General features: G+C 37.4%; 5 protein-coding genes across 11 annotated transcripts; 4 read left to right on the top strand and 1 right to left on the bottom strand.

Moving 5' to 3' along the window:
• The first annotated feature begins 175 nt into the window (after positions 1 to 175).
• Positions 176 to 3065, top strand: CI51 (51 kDa subunit of complex I). The gene is made up of 3 exons (XM_088818346.1): positions 176 to 309; positions 947 to 2423; positions 2883 to 3065. Exons 1-2 carry the CDS (start codon positions 307 to 309, stop codon positions 2405 to 2407), a joined length of 1464 nt encoding a protein of 487 aa, XP_088674472.1. The 5' UTR covers positions 176 to 306; the 3' UTR covers positions 2408 to 2423; positions 2883 to 3065.
• A 679-nt stretch (positions 3066 to 3744) lies between these two features.
• LOC105952648 (uncharacterized) lies at positions 3745 to 8377 on the top strand. Of its 3 annotated transcripts, XM_088818343.1 has the most exons (10): positions 4131 to 4416; positions 4522 to 4587; positions 4700 to 5367; positions 5449 to 6284; positions 6380 to 6596; positions 6681 to 6905; positions 7002 to 7175; positions 7316 to 7489; positions 7579 to 7692; positions 7786 to 8377. In XM_088818343.1, exons 3-10 carry the CDS (start codon positions 4726 to 4728, stop codon positions 8095 to 8097), a joined length of 2694 nt encoding a protein of 897 aa, XP_088674469.1. In that variant the 5' UTR covers positions 4131 to 4416; positions 4522 to 4587; positions 4700 to 4725; the 3' UTR covers positions 8098 to 8377. The 3 variants fall into 3 exon arrangements, with proteins under 3 accessions (XP_012831680.2, XP_088674469.1, XP_012831681.2); XM_012976226.2 differs by lacking the exons at positions 4131 to 4416; positions 4522 to 4587 and adding an exon at positions 3745 to 4128; XM_012976227.2 differs by lacking the exon at positions 4522 to 4587 and having other exon boundaries at positions 4150 to 4416.
• Positions 8336 to 10171, bottom strand: LOC105952649 (OVARIAN TUMOR DOMAIN-containing deubiquitinating enzyme 4). 4 transcript variants are annotated; one of them, XM_012976230.2, is made up of 6 exons: positions 9989 to 10171; positions 9327 to 9448; positions 9201 to 9241; positions 8951 to 9049; positions 8690 to 8854; positions 8336 to 8523 (listed from the first exon to the last, which is right to left on the bottom strand). In XM_012976230.2, the coding sequence occupies exons 1-6, from the start codon at positions 10044 to 10046 to the stop codon at positions 8508 to 8510; spliced, it is 501 nt and encodes a 166-aa protein (XP_012831684.2). In that variant the 5' UTR covers positions 10047 to 10171; the 3' UTR covers positions 8336 to 8507. The 4 variants fall into 4 exon arrangements, with proteins under 4 accessions (XP_012831684.2, XP_012831683.2, XP_012831685.2 ...); XM_012976229.2 differs by having other exon boundaries at positions 9968 to 10109; XM_012976231.2 differs by lacking the exon at positions 9989 to 10171 and adding an exon at positions 9707 to 9792.
• Positions 10172 to 10491: 320 nt separating this feature from the next.
• LOC105952647 (proteasome subunit beta type-5) lies at positions 10492 to 14012 on the top strand. Of its 2 annotated transcripts, none has more exons than XM_012976224.2 (8): positions 10492 to 10619; positions 11020 to 11142; positions 11243 to 11372; positions 12179 to 12285; positions 12904 to 13038; positions 13111 to 13214; positions 13550 to 13650; positions 13753 to 14012. In XM_012976224.2, exons 2-8 carry the CDS (start codon positions 11026 to 11028, stop codon positions 13878 to 13880), a joined length of 822 nt encoding a protein of 273 aa, XP_012831678.2. In that variant the 5' UTR covers positions 10492 to 10619; positions 11020 to 11025; the 3' UTR covers positions 13881 to 14012. The 2 variants fall into 2 exon arrangements, with proteins under 2 accessions (XP_012831678.2, XP_088674470.1); XM_088818344.1 differs by having other exon boundaries at positions 10570 to 10619; positions 10992 to 11142.
• A 2076-nt stretch (positions 14013 to 16088) lies between these two features.
• LOC105952646 (Leucine-rich repeat protein kinase family protein) lies at positions 16089 to 19672 on the top strand. Its single transcript, XM_012976221.2, has 2 exons — positions 16089 to 18239; positions 18839 to 19672. Exons 1-2 carry the CDS (start codon positions 16703 to 16705, stop codon positions 19504 to 19506), a joined length of 2205 nt encoding a protein of 734 aa, XP_012831675.2. The 5' UTR covers positions 16089 to 16702; the 3' UTR covers positions 19507 to 19672.
• The last annotated feature ends 1501 nt before the right edge of the window (positions 19673 to 21173 follow it).

Below are 21173 nucleotides of genomic sequence, written 5' to 3'. Positions count from 1 at the left end.
TGAAAAGCTTTTGTCGCTACAGATGCTCCACGATTCATCCACGTGTCCAATTTGATCGCCACAGCCAAATCATTGCATTGCACGCCGTCGATTCTTATGGCGGTCAAACAAACGTATTAGACTTGCATCCTGACCGTCTATATTTCTCCCGCACCCACAAATTACCGTAGGCTTGCTCTCAGAAAGTATCATTTAGCTCGATTTCTCCTCTGCACTCGTCTCCTTTTGTTTCTCTATCGCTCTGATAATCAGCTGCGACGCCGGTTCATCACAGCACCTCTGCCCATTCCACATTTTGATGCGCTCATGGTATGCGTTCTATCTGAATCTGTTTATTTTTCTATGTTTTTCTTTTCAATTTCTATCTGGTGGAAGTTTAAAGTCCGGATCTTGCCTATGGAATTAGTTGAAAAATGCAAATTTATGAATCGATTTATTTGTTTTCTCGAGGATCAAATTCTGTTTTTATCGTAAAAGGAATGTTGTTTTTAGGGCTATTCTCTAACTTTCCTCAATCAAATAGCAGATTTTGAATATAAAACTTTATCTTATCAGTGCAAGGTCCGAGCCCTAGTTTGTATTATGTAGTTCTGACATGGATGCATTTGTTTATGATAGACATGTTTGGGTTTTCCATTGATTTCTCGATAAAATTATAATTTCGCAGTTAAATGGGGGAATTTGAAATCTGTAGTGAACATGAAATGTTTGGGTAACGAAAGAGATTTACAGAAATAGTTTGTTTTTTTTGCACATTAGCTAACAATAGTTTCCTGTAGAATTTAATTCAGTTGTTTTCCTGGAAATAAGGAGTTTAATATGAGGTGATACCCTCTTTTTTTTCCCTAGCAAAATTTGCTGCAATTTTCTATATCTTGTTTAAAGGAATGGAAGGACTTTCCATTTACTCAAACTTTATGGTTGAAACTATTTATTATTTCAACAGGCACCTATAAAGAGCATTCTTTCTCTACGAAGGACCGCTTATGCTCAGCGCTCTGGTGACAATTGGGGCCTAGCGAGGAAATTATTCAGCACCCAGGCTGCAACAACTTCTACCACCCCTCAGCCCCCACCCCCTCCACCCCCTCCAGAGAGGACCCACTTTGGCGGCCTGAAAGATGAGGATCGCATTTTCACTAACGTATATGGGCTGCATGATCCATTCCTCAAGGGAGCCATGAAACGTGGAGACTGGCACAGGACAAAAGACCTTGTAATTAAGGGAACTGATTGGATTGTCAACGAGATGAAGAAATCTGGTCTTCGAGGAAGAGGTGGAGCTGGATTTCCATCTGGGCTTAAATGGTCCTTTATGCCAAAGGTATCCGATGGTAGACCTTCATATCTTGTTGTTAATGCCGATGAGAGTGAACCTGGAACATGTAAAGATAGGGAAATTATGCGTCACGATCCGCATAAATTACTCGAAGGTTGTCTAATTGCTGGAGTAGGTATGAGGGCTAGTGCTGCGTATATTTATATCCGTGGCGAGTATGTGAATGAAAGATTGAACCTCGAAAAGGCTAGGAAAGAAGCGTACGACGCTGGACTGTTGGGCAAGAATGCGTGTGGATCGGGTTATGATTTCGATGTGCATATCCACTTCGGCGCTGGAGCTTATATATGCGGGGAAGAGACAGCTCTTCTTGAGAGCCTCGAGGGCAAGCAAGGGAAACCTAGATTGAAGCCTCCTTTCCCAGCCAATGCCGGGCTATACGGTTGCCCGACAACTGTCACAAACGTTGAAACAGTGGCTGTTTCGCCAACCATACTAAGGCGGGGCCCAGAGTGGTTCGCTAGTTTTGGAAGGAAAAACAATTCCGGAACAAAACTGTTCTGTATTTCAGGCCATGTGAACAAGCCCTGCACTGTGGAAGAGGAGATGAGTATACCGCTGAAGGAGCTCATCGAGCGGCACTGTGGCGGTGTTCGTGGTGGGTGGGACAATCTGCTAGCTGTCATCCCAGGTGGCTCGTCTGTTCCTCTAATCACAAAGGACATATGCGAGGATGTGTTGATGGATTTTGATGCGCTTAAGGCTGTCCAATCTGGGCTAGGAACGGCAGCTGTGATTGTAATGGATAAGTCCACCGATGTGGTGGATGCTATTGCTAGGCTGTCTTACTTTTACAAGCACGAGAGCTGTGGGCAGTGTACACCTTGCAGAGAAGGCACTGGGTGGCTTTGGATGATAATGGAGAGAATGAAGGTTGGGAATGCAAAGCTGGAGGAGATTGATATGCTTCAGGAGGTGACTAAGCAGATTGAAGGGCACACGATTTGTGCACTTGGTGATGCTGCTGCTTGGCCCGTTCAGGGGCTTATTAGACATTTCAGACCGGAGCTTGAGAGGAGGATTAGGGAGCGGGCTGATAGAGAGCTTCAACAGGCTGCTGCTGCTTGATTCTTCTTCTATAAAGGTTGGTAATAGAATAGAACACCTGCACATTAATCGTGATATGCTTGATTGACTAGTTCTTTTTTGACCAACCAAACGAATTTGGTTGTATGAAGAACATTAGGATAGTTTCTTTATATGATAACGTACTAATTACATTTAGCTGGCTAATCAAACAAACTTAGTAGCGGAGCTAGGATTTTCTACTGATGGGGCCAAGTATACACAATTTTCTAGGGAGCTAACAATATTACACTACTTTGAATAATTGATCTTCACATAAAATGGTATGTTCTTGAAAAATGTTGGAGGGGCCATGGCCCCCTATTTTGTATGCTGGTTCCGCGACTGAACAAATTGTTGCATATGAAGTAATGGATACTATAGATGCTACTATCTACGAGGTGCAGTCTATTGAACTACAAACTAACTTTTTTTCTGCACAATTTAGCATGAAATTTCTCCTTGTTCTAATGTGCAGCTTTTGTTCTTGGTTTTGTAGGGAGATACATTTGCTGTTAGATCCAGTTGAATAAACCGTGATAAAGTGGCGAGACATTTCAGAATGATATCCATGTTCGGATTTTTTTTAATGGTTTGTATTATTGCATTTGAATGTAATAAGATTATAAACTTGTATGTGTTTGAGCTCTGCAACTTTAAAGGATGTGGAAAGCTGAAGTTCCATCCCAAATCTGGAATATTTATTGTTTTAAAGAACCTTCGAATTGTAAAATTTGGTTTATACTTTAACCGGCAGGTCGATTATTTATCGATTACTTAACCATTTGGTCGGACAAATCTTACAGGCCGGAATGTTTTCTACTGTCTGTGATTAATAATGCCGTTTATCAGAATACACTCTGTTTCAAACTGTGTACACTTATCGTTTACCTTCAGCACAGATTTGACACAAATTCAAAAGAAAGAAAAAAGTGAAATTATGATCATTTAGTCATTGTCTTTTTGTTTTATTTATTTATTTTTATTAAGTGTAAGAAAATAAAATTATTTGATTTGTCTTGGGATGTGAGTGAATGAATATATATTCAAATAATGTGCATTAAAAGATGGATCTGTTCCAAAGCTGACCAGACTCTCTTTGACATTAAGCTTGGTCTTAATTCAACTTAGCAGAATATTATTGAAACTTATTAGCAGCTTGAAATTATGTTTATACTATGGCTTTTCGCGTAACATAACGAAGAATTCAACTTCACTCACCGGGTCCATATCGGAGCAGAGAAAAATCCAAAGAAATTAGAGTTCGTCTGAATTTCGACTCGAACATAATTTTAAAAGCTCGATCATTTAAGATTCCCGGCTAAAAAAAAAAAAAAAAGCACATAAAAATTATATTTATGAAATATTTAGGAACGCCGACATTGAACTGTATAAAAGTCAAAATCCAATAAAGCTCAATTTAAATATCTTAATAATATTATTATTGTTGTGAGAACAGTTAGCTCAGATTTGTCGAAGCGTACCAGACAACAACTCCATTCATATCATATTGAGTAAGAACAAAAAAGGAAAAGCTGAAACCAGTGGAGTTGTATACAGGCTGCTACTGTACAGCATCTCTACTTGTGAATTCATTTGAAGTTTGTCTACCAAGAAACAAGGAATCCTTAAAAGATAAAGACTGAACATCCATCCAACCAACCACAATTCTGCTTTTTGCTGCTCCATCATCTTCATCATCATTGCATTATTCTTCTATCCAAGTAAAGTATTTCACTTTTTTTACCCTCGATCTCTCCTTTTTTGCCCTTTTTCTTCCCTTGTGGGGCCCACTTTGAATGAGATGATGATGATGATGACCCAATGTTGTTTACCATCTGAATTCCAATCTTGTTGTTTCTTCTATAGTTGTTATTATTGATCTTGCTATTTTGCAATTCCTACCCATTTAGTGTGTGTGTGTGTATGTGGGAAAGATTGGATTTTTATGCATCACAATGTGATTTTGTTTGCTGATCTTGAATTTTGATTGTATTTGCTCTGCTTGATTGGTAAAGTTTTTCGTGTTTCCAACACTCAATTCGCCTTCTTTTATGAATTACCACATGTGCATTCATACAGATTAGCTTACTTGTGAACTTACTTTTTATGATTAGGTTTAGGAAACTAAAGCTATGATTGGATCAATGAAAAACAATGAGTAAAATTAGTGGAAATCCTAGGTAAAAGCACTTTCACTTGTTCGGTTGGAAGTGATCGAATACGAAATCGCTATTCTTTTTTATGGAGTTAATTGAATTTTCCCCTTTTCTTGTTTGGATTGTGGTTAACCAGAGACAGGTTAATATAGATCCCAAACTATGGTTCTCGGGATTAGATCGAAGCTCAGACGAAGATCTGCCGTTAAAGTAACTTACATTATCCATGTACAAGAGCTTATGCCCTGGCCTCCATCAGAATCACTTCGATCTGTCCAAACGGTGTTCCTCCAATGGGAAAACGGTAATCAGTATTCCGGATCCTTCTATTCCACCGCCCAAGATTCCAAGATCGTATTCAACGAGTCTTTCAAACTTCCCGTAATTCTCCACCAAGAAAAAAAGGCCCACGATAAATTTCAGAAGAATTATTTAGAGTTCAGTTTGTTTGCTCCGCGTAAGGACAAGTCTAAAGGTCAACTCTTGGGGACGGCTGTACTGAATCTTGCGGATTATGGTGTAATAGAGCATGCGTTGAGCACTAATGTTTCGATAAATCTTAAAAAGAGTTCGAATAAATCAGTGCAGCCGGTTTTAGTGATTCGTTTGGAGCCGGTTGAAAATGAAAGTGCCAGCTCATCGCCTAATGTGGGTTTATCGAAGGATCCATCTTTGGATAATGTTAATGATGATGATGATGAAATTGCTTCTTTTACCGACGACGATGCTTCTTCGCATTCATCAAGAACTGCTGGTTCGTCTACTTTTGAAGCTGCTACGTTTTCACCTTCTCAAAGTGAGAAGGTAGGCAAAGTTTCGCTTTCGTTATGTTATTTGTATTATTGTCAGTATTTGTACTTGGTAATAATTTTGGGCTAAATGCAGAATGGAAATGCAAATTCCGGATTTGACCTCGAGCAGAGCAGAGGAGAAACCGGGAATCAAGAAAATGACAGCGGTCGATTCTCGAAGTTTTATGAGAGAAGCACGACATCTGTTGAGAAGAAAGCCGACACCCCCGTTATTAGACCTTCGTACTCGTCCATAAGCCGTGTGCATATAAACGGAGTGCCGAAACCCCCTGTATCGAGTTTTGTGAAGGCTAGTGTTTCTGTAGAAGGGAGTTCTGTAGAGAGATTTTCAGCACCTGAATCCGTATCGACGGATAATAATGACACAAAAGTTTCCGATAACTCTAATTCTGCCACCTTTTTGCACTTAGACGATTCTCGAGAAAAGGAGTTGAAACTAGAAGATGTCGAAATAAACTATCCACGTGGTGGTTTGGTGAATGTTGAGGAGAAAATGGAATTAATCGAGAAATTATCGGAAGATGCTATTGAAGAACCCCGGGCTGATATCTACGCAGATGAAAAAGCGCTTGATTCGGATACATCTGACAGCTGTCGAAACGAGGGTGAATTTGGTGGGGTAACTGAAAGAAAAGAATCTATCCAGGAATGTAGGAATGAATCCAAATCAAGAATTGAGATGCTCGAGGAAGAACTGAGGGAAGCAGCAGCTAGTGAGATTGGATTATATTCCGTAGTTGCGGAACACGCAAGTTCGGGTAATAAGGTACATGCGCCAGCTAGACGACTTTCGAGATTTTATTCCAATGCTTGTAAAGAAGGGTCCCAAGGTAAACGGGCAAGTGCAGCCAGAGCTGCAGTTTCGGGTTTAGTTTTAGTTTCCAAATCATGTGGACATGATGTTCCTAGGTAAGTAACTACGTTTGTGTATAATTTGATACTGTCTGAAAAAGACTTTGTATTTTTTTTTTTATATATGTAGTTAAATGGTTCTTCGTTTACAGGTTGACATTCTGGCTATCGAATTCGATAATGTTGAGGGCCGTTGTTAGCAAAACTGCTGCGGAATTGCCTGGAAAAATTCCACATGACTTGGAAGAACAAAAATCTAAATCTATCGATGAAACTGATGACATGGAGGATGTCTCGACGTTTATTATTGCACTGGAAAAAGTTGAATCTTGGCTGTTTTCTCGAATTGTTGAGTCTTTATGGTGGCAGGTTTATTTCTCTGTTCTCTATTTTCTTTTCTTTCTTTTTCTTTTTTTTCTTCTTGTTTATAGTAATTTTCTTTTTTAAATGCAGACTTTTACACCGCATATGCAGCCCACATTTGCAAAAAGTAGCGATGTAAGTTTCAATTCAGGTACGAAAAAAACGATTGGAAGAAGAAACAGTATCGGTAATTACGAGCAGGGGAATTTCTCTATGGAGCTATGGAAGAAAGCGTTTAAAGATGCCTGTGAGAGGCTTTGTCCCGTTCGAGCAGGAGGGCATGAGTGTGGCTGCTTGTCCGTGCTCGTTAGATTGGTATAATTAGAAATTAAATAAATAAAAGGCGATTATGTGATTTATTATTTCCGATATTATCATCACACATTTTTTGCTGTGTTTTTTTTTTTTCAGGTGATGGAGCAATTAGTTAATAGGCTGGACATGGCGATGTTCAACGCTATTTTACGTGAATCTGCCGAAGAAATGCCTACCGATCCTCTTTCCGACCCTATTAGTGACTCTAAAGTCCTTCCAATTCCAGCTGGCAAATCGAGCTTCGGTGCCGGTGTGGAATTGAAAAACTGTGTAAGTGCAGAAAAACATATTAAAATTAAAGATTTTTTTTTTTTGTTTTGTTTTCTCTAAGCTATGTTTAGTTCTTGAATTTTGACGGAACGAAATTTTTTTGGCTTAAGATATTTTTGTTTATTTTGAATTGTATGTAGATTGGAAACTGGTCTAGAGGGCTTACCGATCTCTTTGGTCTCGATGATGACTCGATCGATCTCGAAAATGAAAAGAGCCTAAAATCTTTTAAGGCTTTTCGTCTCCTTCATGCATTGAGTGATCTCATGATGCTCCCACCTGAAATGCTTGCTGATACTTCTATCAGAAAAGAAGTGAGTCACCGCTAAATCAATTTTTTTCGATTTTTATTTTATTTTGTATAGTCATGCTCATGGTCCATTTTTTTTTTACTTGTCTGAAGATTTGTCCAATGTTTGGGCCCACAATAGTCAAAAGGGTTCTAAACAGTTACGCGCCAGACGAATTCTGTCCAGATCCCGTTCCAGAAAACATTATCGATGCTCTCGATAACGAGGTTGGTACTTCTTCAATTAGCTAAAAAAAAATAATCAAAATGCAATATAAATATACAAGTTTCTCCTAATTTAGCTACACTTTCTTGATTTAGGAGTCTTCGGATGATATGCTGACTACATTTCCATGCAATGCAAGCCCGACAAAATATTCACCTCCTTCAGCAGCTTTACTGACTTGTGTGGGAGAAGTCGGAAGCCAAGTGATACAGAGCAGCAGATTATCGTCGCTAAAAAAATCGTATATTAGCGACGACGAACTTGATGAGCTGGACTCACCCTTCACTTCAAGTAGCTTCTTCAAGGGTTCTGCTTTAGCGAAACTCAGCCTCATGCCGAAAGAAAAGGGTGGTAGAAATATTATCAGGTATCAGTTGCTTCGTGAGATATGGAAAGATGACGAATAGCAACACCACACGTGTTTTTTTTATATATATGAGTTGTGTATGTATAGCCAACTGTCTGTGATTGATTGTAGTTCATTTATTGAACAATGTTTTCTTTTTTCTTCTTCTTTGTGTCTGTATTGAGTAATACCTGTACAGCCAACTGTGTCTGTTTGAGGAATCCATTGTTGTAGTTCATTTTTGAACAAATTTTCTTTGCCGTCGTGTAATAATGTTATTCAGTATACCAAGTAAACGATTTGCCATAAATATAACTATCGAATTATATTATTTAGATTAATTTTCTGAGGAATTGCGGACCAAGAAATGTTGTAGAATTTAATTTACAAACTAGCAATCATGGATTAATTTTTGCTTTGAGCTTCTCCCGTTCTTCCATTTCTTGTTTGGAACTTTGTCGGTTATAATTTTCACCATCTCCTATTCCTGCAAAATCAAAAAACATAAACATAGGAGCAGCAGCTCTTTTTGTCTTTTCAAACAAGTTTCGATGTGCATAATACGCATGACGCATGCATACATGTTTTTTTCTTACACAATCCAAGAATGCAATTTTTGCCACGAAGAAAAACCAGAGAAACGAGAAACTTACAGCTTTGATTGCAGACCATCAGACGGGATCTGTAATGCATCGTAGTGCCCATAGCCATGGTATAAAACACGAATGGGGTTCTCCTTTCCATATTCCTGACCATATTCAGCTATAACTTTTAGGCAATTCTTCTTCTTATCCCACATGTGAACCGTTATTGGAACCCTGCAATTATTTTTAATTTTTTTTCGACAATTATTCATCAATATAAAGAAACTTAATTCAGAAAAAGCAGAAAAATCGACGACGGAAAGCACCTACTGGAGAACATGTGATGACATTAGGAGCTCGGGTTCCCCTCCCCATACATGCGGCTGTCTCATCTGTGCAACGTAAGTATCAAAATCACCTTCAACAAACCTGAAAAGAGACAAAATTACAGTTAAATTAAACCTGATTGATTATAATAAACGTAATGGAATTAAGTAGAAATTTACTCAAGGTAAACTACAAAAAAACTAACTACTGCGAACTCGTCAAATTAATCAGAGATCCTCTCTACTAGTCATACCATTCGCTATCAGCTCGCCTCTTGATAAATTCATCTACAACCTGCATAATCAAATTGTATCCCATTTCTTTAAGTAAATTGAAAATAAAAATCTGAATTCTAAGAAAAAAGGAAGAGATTTTTTACTGTTGCTCTAAGCTCGTCAGCGAGTTCCTTTTCGTGGATTTCACTTGGAGACGGCTTTCCTGCTCTCAGACAGGCTCCGTGAACCACTGACCGGAACAAACACCTGCCATCGCCTGGTATTCCTGCATCGATTCAAATATTAATATATTAATTGCTTCATCAACAACCCCGAGAAGTAGGCTATAAAATCCAAATCGGGGCTAAAAGATAGTGGATTAATATGATTCAAATATATATTCAAGAAAATAAACAGAATATACATACATAGTACATACACCTTGTTCAATGTAATTTGAAATTTTGAATGAATAAACCAAAAAACACGACTTTGATCATGAAACAGCATTTGCACAAAACGACGACGTATCATATTCACATACCCGAACCCAAATCCATCTGTTCAAAGAATTATATCCCAAAACGAAGGAGCAAACAGTTAAAACAGACCTTCAAATGCTAAATCAACAAACACACGCCAAACAAAGTGTGAATCCGACGATAAGAATAAACTAAACGTCGCCAAATGATGCAAGCTTCAAACAAGCAATCGGATTACGCTACCAGTTTTTAAATGCTACGAAAATTGATTCCATAAAACACAAAAAATCCGAGTGACCTAGAAAAAAAAATCGAAAACATACTAACAGTCCGGAGATCGTTACCGAGCGAGAGGTCGGACCTCGACATGGATAACGGTGATTTTAAGCAGCGGAATGGCATATCAGGTAATTAATTCTGCCATTCTGATTTATTTTTTTCCGAATTAAAATTGTACGACGATTATTCTTTTACCTGTGCATGATGATGTTGATGATGATGATTCTTTCTACGGAATGAGTGGTGATACGACGTCGTGGACTGTGGAGCATAATAATGTCAGGCTGTAAAGTGGAGGATTCAATCATTGTCATCATCATTACAGAATCGAATTCGATTCAGTGATGATATGTAATGGTTGTGTTGTGGAGAAGACGACTCGGTCACTCGGTACTGAGTTTATAACGAGTGAACGGTTCCTAAAATTGAGGTTTTGATTGGTTGCTGAAAACTCGATTTTAGGTGGAACTGTACGGGACTGGAGGGAGTTTAACGATAGACGATTTCATTTGGGCCGAGGATGGGTGGGTATGAAATTGGGCCGCGAAACTCGGAAAATAATCATGGGCCTCAAAAGTTTTATTGCAGCGCAAGAAAACGTTTTATTCTTCTTTTCTTATTAGTAATCGCAATTTCAGTCTCCGATTAATTTTTTCTCCATTCGCCATTGTTCTTCCGATACTCTGCAGAAATCAGGTAAACCAGACAACTCACGCTGTTGATTTTATACCTCGGAATGGACATTTTTTCTTTATTCCTGTAAACTATGGATCGAGTAACGTATTTTCAGTATATTTTTTGTATTTTAATTTTTTTCTGGATCAACGAGTTACGGAGAACTCGTATCAAATTGACAAGCGCAACTGTAGTGTGCATACCTTTCAGTTAGATGTGATGAAACCTTGAGCTGTTAATTTTTTTTTGTGGGTATTTTGTATTTTGAAGTGCCGTTTTAGCAGCTGTAGATTTTCGAATTGTTAATTAGGGTTTCTGATTGGTCTCTATTTGAGCAACATTTTTGAAATCGTATTAATATTACTGAAGCTAAGAACTAATTATTGTATGCAGGTTTGTTGATTATTCACTCTTTGTAAAGGTAATAATGATGAAGATTGATCTTAGTGGGCTTGATCCCTCGGCACCAATGAAGCGAAACACAGATGACTTGGATAATGAAATTTTGGCTGCACCATCTTTTGCTCTTCCCACCACCGTTGATGTGAGCTTGACTTTATTTTATTAAGGTATTTTTGTTAGTATCATATACTACGAGCCTTCAGTGACTGAGTTTCTATGTTTTTCTTTCTTTTTTGCTTTAGTTCGATGGGTTTCAAAAAGCGTCAATTCAGATGGTGAAGCCTGCAAGGGGAACTACAACTCTGGCTTTTATATTCAAAGGAGGTGTCATGGTGGCTGCTGATTCTCGTGCGAGCATGGGTGGATATATATGTGAGTCTTTATACATTCTTAACTTACTGTTTGGTTTCTGATTGGGTAATGCTCATGATATCTGTATGGTATTTGATCAACAATAAGCTTTACAGTTTATAAGATTATCCTTTTCCTCAGCTCATAGTTAGCTTGCGTTATTGACTAGTGAAACAACAACTCGTGCAGACTCTTGAGTAAATTTTTGTTATATAAACTGTTAGAAGCTAGACGTCTACTTCTAACCAGGTTGTCAAGTAGGTCTTCATGTAATGACATGTGTGGCCTTATTCGTAGATCAAAGGTTCCTTTATTGATTTCTGTCTATGCATTTTTTTTTTATTAAGATATACTTTTTGCAGTCTTTCAAATTTGTGTCGGCTTCATCTATAGAAATGCTTGTGTATCTGCTTTAGTATGGCTGCTACAATCACTAAGCTATTCTATATTCTTTTTTATGTTATTGTTTGTATCGGGTTGAGTGTTCTAAATTTTGAAGACATTGATGAAACTTTGTACAAATATGATTGATGATTAATTCAAAGTTCATGTCGACTAGTTTATAGTGTCCATGAATGGATGCAATAGTCATATGAAGTAAATCTAAATTTTTTGTAGTGTTGTTATCATGAAATTTCAAGTATCTATTCTTGGTAGTGCTGATCCGTGATTTTTTTTTTACTTTTCACATAATCAGGTAACCAAAGTGCAAGTTCAATTGCTTTATATTATGATATCTTGTTATGAAATACTGCATTCTATAACATTATCTTGTTTCTTCCTTTCATGTAAATTTCGCATGACAAATTAATCATATCAATGTGCAGCATCTCAATCTGTCAAGAAAATTATTGAAATCAACCCATACATGCTTGGTACAATGGCTGGAGGAGCTGCTGACTGCCAGTTCTGGCACAGAAATCTAGGCATTAAGGTACTATAATTGGATTATGGCATCTAATCTTTATACAGTATGTAGTTCTTTCTACTATTGTCTTTCAACGAGAAGCTGCATGAACTGTGTTGTTTACGGTAGGTGTTTGCTTTCACGTTTTATGCATAATCTAGAATTTCCATAAGTTTCACTGTTTACTAGATTTGTGTTGGAAAAAAAAACACCATGTAGTATAGATGTACATTTGATGCATCAAAGCGCATTTTCTTAATTGATTGTTGTACTTGAGCTAGCATTGAATGCTAACGACTCGAAATTTAGATTTCTCAAGGCAGAAATGCCATCCCTTCAAGTTTAAAATATAAACGAAAACAGTAGTTGTTTGTCTACTAATGTACAAAAAGAACACAAAGGGAAGAGGCAGGTATGGAAAAGATTAACAATTATGCAAAAGATTAACAATTTTCGAGCATTTGGAAGAAGAATTATGTACTCCTGCTTGACCCCTTGAAATTTATACGTGCACTCACTACCACATAGAAATAGATCATGTGTATAATTCCTTTTGAACTTCCATCTTTGTAGTACAAAACTCTTGTTCTTCTATAGTATATCGAAATGAAAGATCACAATGGGGTACTTTCATCCCTATTTCAGTGCCGTTTACATGAATTGGCGAACAAGAGAAGAATTTCTATTGCCGGAGCCTCAAAGATGTTGGCGAATATTTTGTATTCTTACCGAGGAATGGGCTTGTCTGTTGGAACTATGATAGCTGGCTGGGATGAACAGGTATAAGATGCAATTTTATCTTTCTGTTGGCTCTTTTAAGAATTTTTGTAATACTTTTGCTTCTTGGTATAGGGTCCTGGCCTCTATTATGTGGACAGTGAAGGTGGACGGCTTAAGGGCACTAGATTTTCTGTTGGATCTGGTTCACCATATGCTTATGGTGTTTTGGACAGCGGGTGCGTTCTTCATGTCATACTATCTTTTCCCCTCTTCATATATACATTCCTTTTTGTCATTTTTTGCTATGCCCGAGGTTAAGCAAAAGTGCCAATATAACATATATCTGCAAATTTATATTTAAAATAATTCCTTGCCTATTTTCTAACTCACGGTACATAAAGTTCATTTAACTTATAAACGATTACCATTTAGTTTGATTTATAATGCCATACGCCTGCTTTTTCCGTTACTATTGGGTACATCTGTCGGCTGTCAATGATCATAATTCATAACACAATCTTGATTTTATGGTCTATTCTGATTGTGCTTCTTATACTTTTGAAATTTCTAGATATCGTTTTGATCTGTCTGTTGAGGAAGCTGCTGAGCTGGCTAGACGAGCAATCTATCATGCTACATTCCGTGATGGAGCCAGTGGTGGTGTTGCCAGCGGTAACACACTAAATCCCCTTACCAACCCCCCACCCCCACCCCAAACCACCCCTTATTTATGATGTTATCTTTGTTTGTGATGACCTTGGTCTTGTATTGCAGTATACCACGTTGGACCAAATGGATGGGAAAAGCTATCTGGTGACGATGTTGGAGAACTCCACTACAAGTACTACCCCGTTGAAACTGCAGTTGTGGAACAGGAGATGACTGAGGTAGCTATTGCGTGATTGAGTTACAATTTAGAACTTTTCCTATCATTTGCTTCTGATTAGTGTGTAAGACAATATAATCTACAAGATAAACCTAAACTGGTTTTGCTTTTGTAACATTTTATTTTTGAATTAAACAACTTGCTCTTATCATGTGTGCCCCCAACAAAACTATTGTTGTATCTCGATTATTCCTATGCGTACGCTACTACAAACTAATTGTGTTGGACAAGATTCATAGCGTCGAAGCCCCAGCCAATTACTACAGGTTTATTAGTTGACAGCTTTTAGCTGGAAAGACGTGCTAGTTGTTTTTGAGGTAAAGAATCTTGATTGTTATCTCTTCCCACCTCACTTGCATACATATGCATATGTGTGTTAGTTGTTTTCTAGTGGCTTTATCTTCATCAATGAGATATTCCATGCTCTATACTATCATTGTTATGTAATCTGTGTCAAATCTCTTACATAAAGTTGTGGCAATTTTTTACCTACATGTTTCACCTTTGTCTTTCTACTGTGTGTCTGTGTGTGAGAGAGTTTTTGGGTGGGGGTGGGTCTTGGAAATGTAATTGTAAGTTTGGTGGAAGTGGTCAAATAGGAAATAACTAGCATGTGATATAATTTTGTGTTTGTTTTCATTCATTTTCTTATGAGAAGATGATGAAAGATAGATTGCCTTAATAATAATATTAATTAATAATGATGAGAGTAAAATAGTGGGAGTAGAGAGGAAGCCTTTGCTTGTTAGCTAATTCAGTTTGTGAAAGATACAAAAGGGATGTTGGGACCCACCCTTGTACTTATATATGTAATTGAATTTTTAGAAACAATTGAGAAAATTTATCTTTGCTACCAAGTTAGAGATTTGTTTCTTGCTTCCACTTTTTCCAATTCTTTTTTTATATATCCACAAGACTATCATCATCATCATTTATATTATGAATGTATTATTGATCTGTATCAAATTCATAAACATATGATTCTATTAAATGTGATCTCGTGTTATTGGTGTTTATCAAATTCGTGTTCTTCATCTTTTTGAATTTTTTTAAAAAGCTGTACGGATTCTGGAATTTCAATATATTTATGAAGCTTTCGGAATTCAAATTGATCCCTAGATTTCAAAAAAAATATATATATAGTTGTTATGTACGATTTTACCCCTATTCATTTAGAAAGTGATGTTATTTCAAATAAAATGTTACTACTACAAGATTGGGATATACTATAATGCTAGAAATAGTGTAGATGTATTGGTATTGGCATTCTATCCATCGAATTAATCAATTATTATTTGTATTGGTATTCCCATTTCCCAACATAAACTGCTCTCACCCCCTGCCCTCACAGAATAATACACACACACATACTTTTGTTAGCTTCTAAGCATGTTTTCATGATTGAGAATTAGACGTATTATTTAATCATTGTTATTCCACTAAAAAAACAATTAAAGTTAATCATTGTATTAATTATTATTATTATTATGGGCAGTGAAAGTCAAAACTGCGGTGAGAAACAACAAAGTGTATAAACAAATACTACTCTGTTTCTGTCTAGTAAATGATCATTGCGTATTAATCTATACATGATGTCTATATTATACTGTGTTATAATTGTAGTAACACACACTAATTGATTATTATTTACATCTGTAATATTGTTACAAGAAAAATATAGACTCCTTTGCATTAAAGGAAATTCAATAAAAACATATGATGGCCCCTTATCAAGAAAAGACACATACATAGCAGCAAGAATATGACCAGACTACAGAGGTCGCCCCAATAGAAAGGACAACCCATCATACCCTCACTTATTACCGCCTATTTACTCTTAAGTCTTACATATACACACACACACACACATATATATTTGTATGTACATATATATGGACCACCATGCTATATATATTGCTTCTTCTCATATTCATTTCAATCCTCATTATTATTGAATTTTTTTCCATTTTTCTTCATTTGGACATAATTATTCAATGTGACAATGAATAAGAGAGCATCCTATTTCGAAATAATAAATGGGCCGAATATTCAAAGTTCTATAATTTAAGACGAATAATATCTCCATCTTAGTCTTTTTTTTAAAAACAAAAATGGTTTGTATCACCATTTATAACAACTTAATTGTGATATCTCAATTGTACACTTAATTGTCATAAGCAATTTAGTTGACCTCGGTCGCCTTTAATTAAGATGGATACAAATTAAGTTCGAGTAGCTTGATTTTTTTTTATATAAACAAAAAAATAAACAAATAATATATATATATATATACATATAAAAGAAGAAAACAAGTGAAGAAGACAGAAGAAAGAAGAGAAGCAAAAGCCTGCTAAACATCATTAACACAGACGTAAATGCTTAACACTAGAAAAGCCATCTTGCTTTTCTTCTACTCCTGAACACAATCTCTCTCTCTCTCTCTCTCTCTCTCTCTCTTATATATATGAGGGTGGGCCCATATAGTAAGTAATAGGAACCCTTCTCCAACTCCAGTCTTTTTCTCATAAATTCCCAACTTCCCACCTCCATCCCCATTTCGATCTCAGCTTTTCTTCACACAGTCTATAGCTTGTTAAAAAGTGATTCTTTATTTTCTTTCTTTCTTTCCTTTTGTTTTTTGGCTGAAAGATTCGCTCTGAGTTATCACATTCTTGAACTCGGACAACGAAAGAGAAAAGGGTCCGTCCTTTTTTTATCAGAAAGCGGCTTCTTCTTCTTCTTCAAGTCTTTTTCTGTTGCTAATTTTGTGTCAAGATTTCTTTTTTAATTTTGTTTTTTTAATGCTTTAGAAAAAGGTGTTTGTTTAGTGTGTGTACAATGTTGTGCCAAAAGCTGTCTTTTTTGCCCGCCGCTTTACTTTTGCTGAATCTTTGCCTTCAAATTAATTCTGGGGTTTCGTTAAACCCCGACGGCCTCTCTCTCCTCTCCTTAAAATCCGCCGTGGACGCCGCCACCGCCGCCGCCCTCTCCGACTGGAACGAGGACGACGCTACGCCGTGCCGCTGGTCCGGAATTTCGTGTATGAACATCTCCGGCTCCGACGATCCACGCGTCGTCGGTATATCCGTCGCCGCCAAAAATCTCCACGGCTACATCCCCTCGGAGCTCGGCAACCTAATTTACCTCCGCCGCCTGAACTTCCACGGCAACAGTTTCTACGGCTCAATTCCCGATCAGCTATTCAACGCTTCCTCATTACACAGCATTTTCCTCTACGGTAACAATCTCTCCGGTTCTCTACCCCCCTCCTTATGCACCCTCCCCCGCTTACAAAACCTCGATCTCTCAAGCAATTCTCTGTCCGGCCCACTCCCCAAATTTCTCAGTAACTGCAGACAGTTACAGCGGCTAATCCTCTCAAGAAACGATTTTTCCGGCGAAATTCCAGATGGGATTTTCCCTGAGCTAGCTAATTTAGAGCAGCTCGATTTATCCGCAAACAATTTCAACGGCTCGATACCAAATGACATGGGGGAATTGAAGTCATTATCAGGAACCCTAAATTTATCCTTCAACCATTTCACCGGAAAAATACCCAACACATTAGGGGAATTGCCACTCACGGTGAGCTTCGATCTTCGGAACAACGATTTAATCGGCGAGGTTCCTCAAACAGGGTCTTTCTCCAATCAGGGCCCCACAGCATTCTTGAATAACCCTAATTTATGCGGGTTTCCATTACAAAAGTCTTGTAAGAACAACTCGAACGTGGGTCCCGGTGTTGTTGAGAGTAGTTCGCAGGGTATTAGCGAGCGGAAGGGATTAAAGCCGGGGTTAATTATACTTATATCAGTAGCTGATGCAGTAGGAGTGGCACTTATAGGATTAGTTATAATTTATATTTATTGGAAGAGAAAAGATTCTCAAGGGTGTAGTTGTACCGGAAAAGGCAAGCTTGGAGGTAACGAAAAAACGGGTTTTTGTTCTTTCCCTTGTATGAGTGGATTTCCGAGTAATGACTCGGAAGTTGACTCGGAAAAAGGGGGCGGTGGTGGGGGTATTGGTGGGGGCGGGAGTGGGGTGATGAGTGGTGGAGAGGGGGATTTAGTGGCGATAGATAAAGGGTTTAATTTTGAGTTGGATGAATTGTTGAGAGCTTCGGCTTATGTGTTAGGGAAGAGTGGATTAGGGATAGTGTACAAGGTTGTCTTAGGAAATGGTGTTCCGGTGGCGGTGAGGCGGTTGGGGGAAGGCGGTGAACAAAGGTATAAGGAGTTTGTGGCGGAAGTTCAGGCGATTGGGAGGATAAAGCATCCGAATGTTGTGAAGTTGAGGGCTTATTATTGGGCGCCCGATGAGAAGCTTCTTATTAGTGATTTCATTTCCAACGGTAACTTGGCTTCTGCTCTTCGAGGTATGTTCGAAAATGTTTCCTCTTTTTCTACGTTTTTTCATTGTGTAGAATCTTGATTGTGACTTCATGTTAATGTTGTTTTGTTGGCAAGTGATAAATTAGCTTTTGATATGCATTAGAACACTACCTTACCCAATGAATCTAGTGTACCATGACTTTCTTTTCCGTTATCCCAAAAACAAAAACACGACTTTGAGTAAAATGTATGTTTTTCGGCTAAAGTATGCGTAAGCGTGGTTTCAATTAGATATAAAGTTGTTCGATATTCAAATTCTTTGATGATGTTCTAATATTGGGTTTATTTAGCATTTAGCACCCCATGTGTTTACTCTAATGGTCAAAAAACTCCTCGTGTTATAAATAATAGCAAACCCCCCCATGATTCGATTTTATTAGCAAACCGCCACCCTAAAAGCGCACCATTTAGAGGGTTGCGTCATGCGTGCTAAACAAAATGCATCACACGGGGTTTTCTTGCTAATATTTATAACACGAGGAGTTTTTAAGCAATTCAGTATCTCAGATTGTATGATAAGTTAGGTGTTCTAAACCCTGCAATAAAAAAATCATCACAGTTTTTACGTTCACTTCTCCCACAGGAAAGACAAGTCAACCATCCACCACCACCACCACCTTGTCATGGTCAACAAGACTCAAAATCGCAAAGGGGACCGCCCGCGGCCTAGCCTACCTCCACGAGTGCAGCCCTAGAAAATTCGTCCACGGCGACTTGAAACCCTCAAATATCCTCCTCGACAACGAATCTCAGCCGTTCATCTCCGACTTCGGCCTCAACCGTCTGATCACCATCACCGGCAACAACCCTTCATCCTCCTCCGGCGGCGGAGGCTTCATCGGCGGCGCCCTCCCCTACCTCAACCCGCCGCCACACCAGCCGGAGAAGAAAGTTAATGGCTATAGAGCCCCGGAGGCTCGAGCGGCCGGGGCCCGCCCGACGCAGAAATGGGATGTGTACTCGTTCGGGGTTGTGTTGCTTGAGATGCTGACGGGGAAGTCGCCGGAAGGTTCTTCTCCGGCGAGCTCGAGTTTTTCCGGTGAGGTGGTTCAGGATCTTGTGAGGTGGGTGAGGAAGGGGTTCGAGGAGGAGAGGGCGTTGTCGGATATGGTGGACCCCATTTTACTGCAGGAGGTGCATGCAAAGAAGGAGGTTCTTGCCGTGTTTCATGTTGCACTTGCGTGTACTGAGGTTGACCCTGAGATTCGGCCGAGGATGAAAACTGTGTCTGAAAATCTTGACAAGGTGTAGTGCAATTAATTAAAGCAAGAAATTAAGACATTCTTTGATTTCAGTTCTTGGGGAACACTAGCTAATATGTTATATGTGTAATTTAATTATCTTGTTTGTTGTTTTGCATTTGTAATGAAAATATTAAATATACTAGTGTCTGTGTCTTCAGTATTTTGATTTTCAATCAATATGTTTTTTGTCACGTGGGCTAATCCGGCACGATAAGGCCTAGGCCCATTAGGATTTGTTCATCAAACTGTTGGGCTGAAATTGACTAATTGATGATGTATTTGGGCCTTTATTTAAATAGTTTTAGTTTTTTGGAGTTTATTATTGTTTTACAGTAGAGCTTCGATAAATGAATAACTTCGCTTAAATAATAATTTATTTCGATTCCGGATCGGTGAAAACTTATTAAAGTATTAGTTAGACAATTTAATATTTCGTTAAGTTAATAGAATTTTGCTAGTCCCGACTATATTAATTTATAGATGTTTAACTGTATTTAAATTAATCAAAGTCGAAATTTAGAATAAAAAAAATTGTCTCAAAATTGAATTTTTTCCGGATAGAAATAGGCCCCAAAATTGATTTTTTTCCGGATAGAAATAGGCCAAATTGAAATTTAATTTTGTTGTTTTTGTATAAACTAGCATTTTTTCCCCGTGCGATGCTGTAGTATTATTCATGTTATATATAACATTAGTTTTCATAAACATTGCATATTAAGATTTATAATCCAAATATATAGATTAAGATTTAACAAATCGAATTTCTATCTTTACCTCTTAAGATTTGAGATATATTGATGAAAAATAGGTTACTAATAATTGTTGAAAATTATGGTAAAAAAATTAGTAGAAAAATATATTAAAAATAAATAATTACATAAACACCATTATAATTTTTTAGGGTTGTCCAGCGTTTCTTTCATTTATATATAAAATACATAATATTATTATAAGTAATTTATTTTTTTGAAAAAAAAAAAATAATTTTTGGAATTATTTTGAAAATTAATTTGAATTGAAAATTGGATTCCCACATATACTATAATTCCTATCAAATTCAGAATTTAGGTGGTGTTTGCAAATGCTTTTTGAAAGTGATTATGCAGTTTTTTTGGCTCATAATCTATTTTTAGGTATTTGCAAAATCAACTTTTGCTTTGCTTCTCTTAAAATAATTTGCTTTAAGCTATTTTTTTAAAAGCACCCCTAACTTTTCTATTTAAGTTCATTTTCTGGAATATTTGCAAATACCCCCAACTTTTAGAAATAAACACTTAGGTGGTGTTTGCAAATGATTATTTAAAAGCAGAAGTTAGTGATTGTGATTTAAGTTAGTTTTAAGTGCTTATTTTTAAAAGTTGGGGGTGTTTGCAAATATTTCAGAAAATGAACTAAAATTGAAAAAGCAGGGTTAATGGTGCTTTTAAAAAAATAGCTTAAAGCAGATTATTTTAAGAGAAGCAAAAACAAAAGTTGATTTTGCAAACACCTAAAAACAGATTATGAGAAAAAAAAACCGCATAATCACTTTCAAAAAGCATTTACAAACACCACCTTAAATCATAATTATTAACTTCTGCTTTTAAATAATCATTTACAAACACCACCTTATAGTTAAAGAAATTGTTTCCAACGTCGAATTTTATTTAGAGGCGGCCTGATTATTGATTATTC

This window comes from Erythranthe guttata, chromosome 5 (assembly GCF_056151865.1).
Source record: "Erythranthe guttata isolate IM_541 chromosome 5, IM_541, whole genome shotgun sequence".
Classification (NCBI taxonomy): Eukaryota; Viridiplantae; Streptophyta; class Magnoliopsida; order Lamiales; family Phrymaceae; genus Erythranthe; species Erythranthe guttata.
This window is presented reverse-complemented; position numbering and strand designations above follow the sequence as displayed.

Excerpts from the sequence above, each read along its gene's own strand:
- LOC105952648 (XM_012976226.2), top strand. The coding sequence starts at position 4,726 with ATGGTTCTCGGGATTAGATCGAAGCTCAGACGAAGATCTGCCGTTAAA. Across the intron at positions 5,368-5,448 it reads CACCTTCTCAAAGTGAGAAG|AATGGAAATGCAAATTCCGG; the intron begins GTAGGCAAAGTT and ends GGCTAAATGCAG. Across the intron at positions 6,906-7,001 it reads TGTCCGTGCTCGTTAGATTG|GTGATGGAGCAATTAGTTAA; the intron begins GTATAATTAGAA and ends TTTTTTTTTCAG.
- LOC105952649 (XM_012976229.2), bottom strand. The coding sequence starts at position 10,046 with ATGCCATTCCGCTGCTTAAAATCACCGTTATCCATGTCGAGGTCCGAC. Across the intron at positions 9,449-9,967 it reads TAACGATCTCCGGACTGTTA|GAATACCAGGCGATGGCAGG; the intron begins GTATGTTTTCGA and ends GAATCGATGCAG. Across the intron at positions 9,050-9,200 it reads AGGCGAGCTGATAGCGAATG|GTTTGTTGAAGGTGATTTTG; the intron begins GTATGACTAGTA and ends GTCTCTTTTCAG.
- LOC105952646 (XM_012976221.2), top strand. The coding sequence starts at position 16,703 with ATGTTGTGCCAAAAGCTGTCTTTTTTGCCCGCCGCTTTACTTTTGCTG. Across the intron at positions 18,240-18,838 it reads CTTGGCTTCTGCTCTTCGAG|GAAAGACAAGTCAACCATCC; the intron begins GTATGTTCGAAA and ends CTTCTCCCACAG.
- LOC105952647 (XM_012976224.2), top strand. The coding sequence starts at position 11,026 with ATGATGAAGATTGATCTTAGTGGGCTTGATCCCTCGGCACCAATGAAG. Across the intron at positions 13,039-13,110 it reads TAGCTGGCTGGGATGAACAG|GGTCCTGGCCTCTATTATGT; the intron begins GTATAAGATGCA and ends TTCTTGGTATAG. Across the intron at positions 13,215-13,549 it reads TATGGTGTTTTGGACAGCGG|ATATCGTTTTGATCTGTCTG; the intron begins GTGCGTTCTTCA and ends TGAAATTTCTAG.